The sequence below is a fragment of the Beta vulgaris genome, chromosome 4 (genome assembly GCF_026745355.1).
Source record: "Beta vulgaris subsp. vulgaris cultivar EL10 chromosome 4, EL10.2, whole genome shotgun sequence".
Lineage (NCBI taxonomy): Eukaryota > Viridiplantae > Streptophyta > Magnoliopsida > Caryophyllales > Amaranthaceae > Beta > Beta vulgaris.
The window spans coordinates 13,601,294-13,611,210 of record NC_079205.1 but is presented as its reverse complement, the minus strand read 5'-3'; the positions used below and the strand labels follow the sequence as shown (position 1 = coordinate 13,611,210).

Below are 9,917 nucleotides of genomic sequence, written 5' to 3'. Positions count from 1 at the left end.
TAGAAAAATTTATGTGGCACTCTAAGCCAATTTTTATTTTGCTCTACCATTGAAGTTGCTCTAAACATGCTATTTCTCTCAACTTCGCAACAGTAATTATTAGGGGTGTTTATAAATCTCTCTTTCGGTCGATTTGATTAGTGATTCGATTATTATTTTATAAAGAAAAATTTCACATAAATAATTACAACTTTCACTCGTCTTCTCAAAATAATCTCAAATTTGGATTACTCCAAAATAATCCAACTTTTGAGTGGACCTTCTCAAAGTAAACCAAACTATCTTTTTCCTTGTCTGTACTAATACGTTTTACGTCTATAATATGTTGAAAATTAATAGTTCGGATTATTTTGAGAAAATACCCCATAAAATTAGGATTATTCTAAAATAATTTAAATTTAGGATTATTTTGAGAGACTGGTGAAAGTTGAGATTATTTATGTCAATTTTTTCTTTTATAAATTTTGAAAAGTACAAGAATATATGGTGAGTAAAAAATTTATCAAGGACATATAGTGGAAATTCAGTAACTTTGTGTTTGGTATTTTTTTCAATAAAGGACGGAAAAAGAAAGGAAGAGAAAATAATAGAAAGGAAAAGAAAGAGAAAAGAAAGTAGTTGTAGTTTCTAATGTTTGGTATAATTGGTGGATTTGAGATGAATCACATGTTTGGTTGTCATTAATAAAGGAAAGGAAAGGAGAAAGAAACAAAGAAAACGAGAATATTTATAGTACACCTGGGTGTACCATGCTCATGGTACACCTAAGACTATTTTCTCCAAATGAGTAGAATGAGTGAATGAGCAAATGAGCAAAATAAACAAATGAACAAACATTTCTACTCATTTAAGAAAATGAGTAAACACTTTATTACAAAATACGCAAAATGAGCAAGTGAGTAAATGAGCAAAATGCCCATATGAGCAAATTTGGTGTTAAATGAGCACCTGAAATTCTAATTTATTACAAAAATACCCCTAGATGTACCATGCTCATGGTACACTCGGGTGTACCATGAGTGAACTCAAACAAAACATAGGTAAAGGCTTCTTAGATTTCTTTCCAGTCACATTCCTCCGATTTTGAGAGAAAAGGAAAGCAAGGATTTAAGAGTATTATTTTTCTTTCACTTCCTGTCCTTTCCAATCAAATTTCTCTTATTTTCTTTTACCAAACATGAGAAAGTTTATTTTTTTCTTTTCCTTTTTTTTCATCCAAATCCTTCCTACCAAACAAAAAAGTACCGGAAACCGAAAAATCTTAATCATAGAAAACCTTCTACTAATTTTCAGGTCCATCTTCCGAATACCACTAGACTTCTCTTTCTTCAATCCATTATCCGCCGTATTCCCGCACTAGTAGCCAGTAAGTAAATGCTAATCCTCCTCCTACCTATCCTTCAATGCATAAATATGAAGGATATTTTGGCCTAATAGTTAAAATTAAGGTGCTGTAAATAATATGTGAAAGGTTCTAATCCTAGTTGTTTATCCAATATTAATATGGTGGAACGTGAGCATTTCGTATTTCGTTGATGCAAAGATCCTATAATAGAAATTACATATAGTAGTTGTTCGACGTTTTGCCTTGTGAAGGTCAGTCTTCCTCTTCTCTACATGTTTTTATTCTCTTATCACATTGTTTCTTTTACTTTAGTTTCATATTGTGCTTTTGATCATACTCACAACGAAAGTCAGAATTCTGTTGTTTGCTTATTGTTCTAGATTTTGCCCAAGACTGTTGACTTGTCAGAATTGATAGGTTTTCCTGTGTTCCTAACGTAAACATTTTTCAATTCTGCTTCAACTATGTCCCAAACAATAAATATTGCCTTCTAGTGCTCTCTTTTATAATATGATATAGCTAGCTATTTATCAAGAAGATTGTGACACAAATGAGCCTGGTTTCATGAGTGCTTTGCTGTTCAAGGATGGTGATTGAGTGGGTAAAGATTAGTAAAGAATACGGGTTTCGCCTTTCGATAGATATGGAGAAAAGGACACCATCCACATCATACCATATAAGAGCAACATGTCTATAAGGTGCTACAAGATAGACTCGAGATGATGTATATGTAATTAACCATAATAGTTAGCCTATTGGAATTATACTAAAGTCAATATAGGCATGAGGACAATCCACTTGTTTCTAGCATAATCAATGGGGAACTAGTATATAATGAAGAGAATCAGATCATAAAAGATTTTATTAGTGGCCATAATTGGTGTAGGCAGGGGTCTTATCTGCGGACTTTGGAACCTTGGTATCTCATGACTGGACTTTGGTCTTTGGAGTATAGACAGGTGGACCTATGATGGAGTTTTGTCCCTCGGATTGTATGATATTGGAGTCTTGTAACTTGATTGTGTAGTGTATGTTGGGGCCTCATAGCTTGATTTTAGCTCATATGTTGGTGGACTGTATGTTGGAGCCTCATAGCTTGATTTTATCATTGTAGGTTCATGAGTTGTATATTGGACTATTATAAGTTATAACTTGATCCCCGAGCGTAGATTGATGGTGTGTATGTTGGAGCCATGCTTTAGGAGTGTAGGTTGATGGTGTCTATGTTGGTGCCTTGTAATTCAATGTTGGAGTGTAGGTAAATAGCGTATATGTTGGAGCCTCATAACTTAATTTTTGGGTGTATTTTTGGAGCCTCATAACTCGATTTTGAGGTGTAAGTTGATGGTGTGTGTGTTAGAGCCTTGTAAGTTGTAACTCAATTTTGGGGTGTAGGCTGGTGGGGTAATGTTGTAACTTGTAACCTCGTAATCTAGCTTTGGGGTGTAATGGTGTATGTTGGAGTTCATAGCTTGCTTTTGGAGTACGAAACTGGTGTCTTGTAGTAAGTTGGCTTCTCGCATTTTGTCTTTGACTTATATACAAAAGCTGGAACATTATACAACACTAAGTTGTATTTCTTTTTGTACTCCCCAAAATCATGTGAATAAGACAGAGGAGCCCCAGTTACTTTTAGATTATTGTTTGTTGCAACATTGCAAGTGTATGATGGAGAGCTTTCAAGATAAACTTTACAATTGGTTGGCTTCAAGTAGTTTCCTAGTTGTTCTGGAGTAAGTGTGGCTAGGAAGTAACAATTCTTGTCGCTTTTTGGGGTGAACATTGCAAACTTTTCTGCCTTGTATTCATCTGTACTCTTTACTTCGCAGGAAATTTTGGCCACCGATCCTGCTCTCAAATACATTTCATGAATCTTAAAAAAATGAGATAAAATTATATTTCAAGTTTATGCTAATGTTGAAGTTGTGAAATGCTATACTGATATGGGGTTGGGCATAGGGTAATGATGTGGTGGGTGTTTTTTAACATGAGACAAGTGGAATAGTCCATATTTTGATATTTAGATGAAAATTGGAAGAACTAGAAACAAATAAAATCACATAACATAATGATTTTGCAAGGAATACAGTGGTTTAGAAGGGATACAATTAACTGATTAAGGCGACAGATTGTTTCTTAATATCTATAATTCCTAGGGGCTTCTTGTTATTGTTTTCGTGTTTCTTTTCTTTCTTTTTTCTTTTTCTTTTGTTGGTGGGGGGGGGGGGGGGGGGGGGGGGGGGGGGGGGGGGGGGGGGGGGGGGGTGGTGAGGGTGTTTGCTTGCCTCAGTTTTTCTTATCACTCCTATATTCTCACCTTCATCCTCGAATTCACTCTAGCATATCTTTTATTACTTGTTTAAGAAAGAAAAATGAAAAAAAATATGGATTGGTACAAGAAAATAATTATTTGGCACCAAAAAGAGGGTTGAGTACCAATTAGGCTTTTTTTTGTACCAATTGCTAGAGCATTTGGTACCAGTTTGGGGTGTTAGATGTGAGCATCGCGTCTCACAGATACACGTGGACACTTCCTCGCACATAGTTGAGACAGTGGTCAGGGTCTAGAAATGATTTTCGTGTGAGCCAAGGCAAATTTAGCACCAGTTCTTTCTCCTCTCTTTGGTTCTTTTTTGGGGTGTTGGGGGGAGGGGGTTTGTCTCCTGTATAAAAGGAGTATCTGAAATAAATATTTGGAAATTTTGTTCCACATAATCTGTCGTATAGTCTCAAGTCTCAACCCTCAAGGCATGTAAAGTTCTACTGTAATAGAAATACTAACGTCAGAAGTAAATTGTTGAGTGTAACCATTTCATTTTTCTATGCTAATAGAGGTTGTTGTACGAATCTGAGAAGTTCGGAGATGATGGCATTGATGGATCATTAGAGGTAAGCAGAGGCATAATGTTGCTACCAGACAGATAATAGTAGCTTCTAATGTTCTCTTTAACCATTTGATGTAGCAAATTATTTTTCAAGATAACATGAAACATATATCACAATTGCTGAAGTGTTAGCATTTTATAGGATGAGAATTGCTCGGGTTAAATTTTGTAAAGCAATTGTGCTTTCCTAGAATTTTGATCAAATGACACACTCTACAAAATGACAAACAAGACGAACATGTGCAGTATAAGTTGCTAGAGAGACAAGACATTATGTGTAATGAAATAAACAAAGGTATTGTTTGGTTGCCATATAAATTCATGGAAAGTTGTATTTCCCAAGAATTATATTCATGTGCATTTGTTTGGTTGACAATAATGTAGGAAATACAAATTCCTATGGGAATTAACTTCCTATAAAATGTAGGAAATTACTTACCTAGGCCCCCTAGGTAAGTGAAAATTCCCGTGGGAATTAGAAGTTCCCATATCCAACCAAACAAAATTTAGTATTTCCAAGAAATATATTTTCATGGGCATTAGGATTTCCTAAGAAGTTATACTTCCTACTTATAAGCAAACAAGCACAAATTCTTTTTTCATAATTCTCATAGAACATAGGAATTCGTTTGATAAAACATAGGAAATAGTCTCTTAGGTTTTATAGTGAAAATTAAGTAATCAACATACTACTAAAGACAATCGTCTCTTGGACTTGTATCTAGCTCAACGAATAGGGAACTAGTATGCAATAATTGGTGTAGATTTGTCTTAGTAGCCATAATTGGTGTAGGCAGGGGTTTTATCCTCGGACTTTGGAACATAACTTGGTGCCTCGTAACTGGACTTTGGACTGTATGATGCAGGTTTCTCACTTGGAGAGTATGATGTTGGAGCCTTGTAACTTGATTGTGGAGTGTATGTTGGAGCCTCATAAGTCGATTTTGGGGTGTAGGTTGATGGTGTGTATGTTGGAGCCTTGTAACTCGATTTTGGGGTGTAGGCTAATGGAGTATATTTTGTAACCTCATAACCTGACTTTGGGGTGTATGTTGGAGTTTTATAGCTTGCTTTTGGAGTGTAAATTGGTGTCTTGTAGTAAGTTGGCTTTTCGCATTTTGACGTTGATGTGTAAACAAAAGCTTGAGCTGAATACAACTCTAAGTCGTATGTTTTTTTGTACTCCACAAAATCACGTGAATAAGTCAGACGAGCTCCGGTTACCCCTAGATTAATGTTGGTTGCAACATTGCAAGTGTATGATGGAGAGCTTTCAAGGTAAACTTTACAATCGGTTGGCTTCAAAGAGTTTCCAAGTTGTTCAGGAGTAAATGTAGCGAGGAAGTAACCATTCTTGTCAGTTTTTGGGGTTAGCATTGAGAACTTTGCTGCCTTGTACTGGTCTGTACTCTTTGCTTCACAGGAAATTTTGGCAACCGCACCTGCTCGCAAATACATTTCATAGATCAGATATAGTGTGATTAAACGGTAGGTCGCATATTTAATTAATGTTCAAGTTGTAGAATGCTATATTGACATTGGTGGGGGATGCTTGCATCAGTTTTTGTACCCGTTTTTTTGAGTTTTATGACTGTAAAAATTCTTACCCTCGTTCTCTAACTCACTCTAGTATTAATGCACTAGTCATAGGATGTGATGAGGAGCATATGCAACAGAAATTAGCAGTGTTCTTTAGATCTGTCACTAAAAAATTTCTAAATTTTGAATTAATATAGGTAACAAGTTTAGTAAATGATACTTCTATCAATGTTTTTCTTCTTTGGCGTGTGATACCAGAGTTTCATGTAATTATGTGCAAGATTAATGCTTAGACTTTTAGTGATAGACACAGAATTATACACTACATATTAAATTTGAAAATAATTTTGAAATGGTAAATAGAATGTGCTATTATTACTTTCGGATAGTCAAACTTTAATGAGTAATGTTCCATGATGAACTGATGTCTTAATAAATTATATTAATAGACCTTAAGTGTCAACATATTCACAAAGATTCAAGAGTTGAATGAATATGGGTTATTTAGCTGTAAAAAGTTTCTTAGAATCTGGATTACTTAGCTTGCAACTTCATGTTGCGAAACTAGTCCAGAAATTTAAGTGGAAAATATGGGAATGTGGATATGACTTATGTATCTTAGGACCATACCGTACTTATTAACACAATTCATTACTCCACCACAAGACGTCAATACCTATTTCATTTACTCCTACTTGTAACTTGTTTCATATGAAGGATGAAAGATAAAGACCTGTGTTTTATATGCTTAATTCCCATCCTTAAATAAAATGAAAGAAAAATCATTGGAGGAAGAACTTACCTTCGATGGGTGTGAAGTCATAGCATGAACTACAGTAGATCACACCTTGAATACCATAAATAGTTGGCAGGGCATTAGGACGATAGTAATTTGTCTCATCGTATGGGGTATAAGTTGGGGTTGAAGAGTATGATGGAGTCTTGTATATAGGAGATGGGGAGTAAACTGTGGTTGGAGTGTACGATTGAGTCTCGTATTTAGGAGATGGTTTGTAGACTGAGGTTGGTGTATATGATGGAGTGTCATATTTAGGCGATGGGCTATAAGTTGGTGTTGGATTGTAAGATGGGGTTTCGTATTTTGGAGATGGACTATAAGTTGGGGTTGGAGTGTAAGATGGGGTCTCGTATTTAGGAGATGGACTGTAAGTTGGGGTTGGGGTGTAAGATGGGGTCTCGTATTTAGGAGATGGGCTGTAAGTTGGGGCTTCGTGCTTAGGAGATGGTTTATAGACTGAGGTTGGTGTATATGATGGAGTGTTGTATTTAGGCGATGGGCTATAAGTTGGGGTTGGAGTGTAAGATGGGGTCTCGTATTTAGGAGATGGACTATTAGTAGGGGTTGAAGGGTAAGATGGGGTCTCGTATTTAGGAGATGGGATGTAAGTTGGGGTTGGAGTGTAAGATAGGGTCTCGTATTTAGGAGATGGACTATAAGTTTGGGTTGGAGTGTAAGATGGGGTCTCGTACTTAGGAGATGGAGTGTAAGATGGGGTCTCGTATTTAGGAGATGGGTTGTAAGTTGAAGATGGAGTGTAAGTTGGGGTATCATACTTAGGAGATGGGTTGTAAGTTGGGGATGCGATGTAAGATGGGGTCTTGTATTTAGGAGATGGGCTGTAAGTTGAGGATGGAGTGTAAGATGGGGTCTCGTACTTAGGAGATGGGTTGTAAGTTGGGGTCTCGTATTTAGGAGATGGGTTGTAAGTTGAGGATGGAATGTAAGTTGGGGTCTCGTACTTAGGAGATGGGTTGTATGTTGGGGTTGCAGTGTAAGATGGGGTCTCGTATTTAGGAGATGGGTTGTAAGTTGGGGATGGGGTCTCGTACTTAGGAGATGCGCTATAAGTTGGGGATGGAGTGTAAGATGGGGTTTCGTATTTAGGAGATGGGTTGTAAGTTGAGGATGGAGTGTAAGATGGGGTTTCGTACTTAGGAGATGGGTTGTAAGTTGGGGGTGGAGTGTAAGATGGGGTCTCGTACTTAGGAGATGGGTTGTAAGTTGGGGATGGGGTGTAAGATGGGGTCTCGTACTTAGGAGATGCGCTATAAGTTGGGGATGGAGTGTAAGATGGGGTCTCGTATTTAGGAGATGGACTGTAAGTTGAGGATGGAGTGTAAGATGGGGTTTCATACTTAGGAGATGGGTTGTAAGTTGGGGGTGGAGTGTAAGATGGAGTCTCGTACTTAGGAGATGGGTTGTAAGTGGGGGATGGAGTGTAAGATGGGGTCTCATACTCCGGAGATGGGGTATAAATTGGGGATGGCGTATAAGATGGGGTCTCATACTCCGGAGATGGGGTATAAACTGGGGTTGGAGTGTAAGATGGGGTCTCATACTCCGAAGATGGGGTATAAACTGGGGCTGGAGTGTAAGTTGGGGTTTCATACTCCGAAGATGGGGTATAAACTGGGGATGGAGTGTAAGATGGGGTCTCATACTCCGGAGATGGGGTATAAACTGGGGCTGGAGTGTAAGATGGGGTCTCATACTCCGGAGATGGGGTATAAACTGGGGTTGGAGTGTAAGTTGGGGTCTCATACTCCGGAGATGGGGTATAAATTGGGGCTGGAGTAGAAGATGGAGTTTCGTATTCAGGAGATGGAGTGTAAGTTGGGGTTGGAGTGTAAGATGGTGTTTCATTTATAGGAGATGGGGTATAAATTGGAGTTGGGGTGTTAGATGGGGTTTCATATTCAGAAGATGGGGTATAAGTTGGGGTTGGAGTGTAAGACGGAGTTTCATATTCAGGAGATGGGGTATAAGTTGGAGTTGGAGTGGAAGACGGAGTTTCATATTCGGGAGATGGGGTAAAAGTTGGGGTTGGAGTATAAGAAGGAGCTTCATATTCAGGTGATGGTGTAGGAGTGTAAATTGGTGTAGGAGTGTAAATTGGTGTTGGTGTGTAAGATGGAGTTTCGTTTGCAGGAGATGGAGATTGGGTATAAATTGGTGTTGATGGGTTGTATGATGGGGTTGGGGTAGAAGTATAAGATGGAGTTTCATATTCGGGAGAAGGGGTAGGGTTATATACTGGTGTCGAAGTGTAAGATGGAGTCTCGTATTCTGATGATGGGGTGTAAGACTCAATTGATGGTGTGTATATTGGTGAAGGAGCCACATCGACAGAGCGGTACTCACTAGCAGAAGCTATAGCCAAGCATGACAAACAGAGAAGAGTGGACAGAGAAAGGAGACGATTGAGACCCATGTTTGTAGTTGATGGGTGCCCAGAGAAGCTGAATGATATAATGCTATCAAACATTTGATAACCTTTTATACTGAAATTTGCAGTTTGATGAAGGATTTGTTTATTGCTTTATAAATGATTAACATGGAGTTACTTGTTTGCACGTTTGCAGGCGACACCGGAGTAGCACTGAACTCCATTAATCGTGGGCAGCATATTGTGTCGAACAAGAGTCAATCCAAGCATGAATATGACCACTAATGATTTCCTCATGTACAGCATGTACAATTTTTCTCCTGTAAAATAAAATTGCTGAAAATTTGGTCATTCTTATACTAGTCTTTTTCTAAGGTCCTTTTCATATGGGAAAATTTTCCCCACTGCCTTAATTGGTAAGTCTAATAATGGTAATGGTGTAGTTTTCTCAAACTTTATCTGCTTCGTATAAGTCTGATTATAATTGTATTATTAGATATTGTGATTATCGTAATGGTTTTTGTGCTTGCTCTTTTGGGCTGACAATTCTCTTTAAACTTTATTATTGATAATTTGTTGATCTTACATGAGACTTTGGGCTTGGAGAAAGCAATGGGTTTGATTTCTTTTTTTAGGTTCTATTTTTTTTTTTTATCCCAGTGTGTGATGTGTCCTAAACAATAATCTATACTAATATATTAAAAGGCGTGTCTAAGTCAGAAACGGGCCACGTGGCGCTCTCTCTAAGGGGGTTTTACTCCATGTAATCCACAACAATAAAAAAAAATTAGAAATTGCATAATGTAAGGTTTGATCCCCGGACCTAGGGGTGAAAGTTATTCGGATAAAATCCAAAATCCAATCCAATCCAATCCGAATTAGTGATTCGGATCGGATTTGAGTTGTGTTTGGATTGGATTAAGATTGAGATTTTTTGCAAAAATTGGATTTTCGGATCGC

The 9,917-nt window shown here is 37.6% G+C and overlaps 1 protein-coding gene and 1 long non-coding RNA gene across 3 annotated transcripts; one reads left to right on the top strand and one right to left on the bottom strand.

Annotated features, from left to right (window-relative positions):
• Positions 1 to 1,214: 1,214 nt before the first annotated feature.
• Positions 1,215 to 9,542, top strand: LOC130591231 (uncharacterized). Of its 2 annotated transcripts, XR_008968964.1 has the most exons (3): positions 1,224 to 1,596; positions 4,178 to 4,234; positions 9,154 to 9,542. It is a non-coding gene; the product is annotated as an uncharacterized LOC130591231 (long non-coding RNA). The 2 variants fall into 2 exon arrangements; XR_008968963.1 differs by lacking the exon at positions 4,178 to 4,234 and having other exon boundaries at positions 1,215 to 1,596.
• Positions 4,822 to 9,104, bottom strand: LOC104891455 (uncharacterized). Its single transcript, XM_048641965.2, has 2 exons — positions 6,572 to 9,104; positions 4,822 to 5,672 (listed from the first exon to the last, which is right to left on the bottom strand). The coding sequence occupies exons 1-2, from the start codon at positions 9,054 to 9,056 to the stop codon at positions 5,002 to 5,004; spliced, it is 3,156 nt and encodes a 1,051-aa protein (XP_048497922.2). The 5' UTR covers positions 9,057 to 9,104; the 3' UTR covers positions 4,822 to 5,001.
• Positions 9,543 to 9,917: the final 375 nt, after the last annotated feature.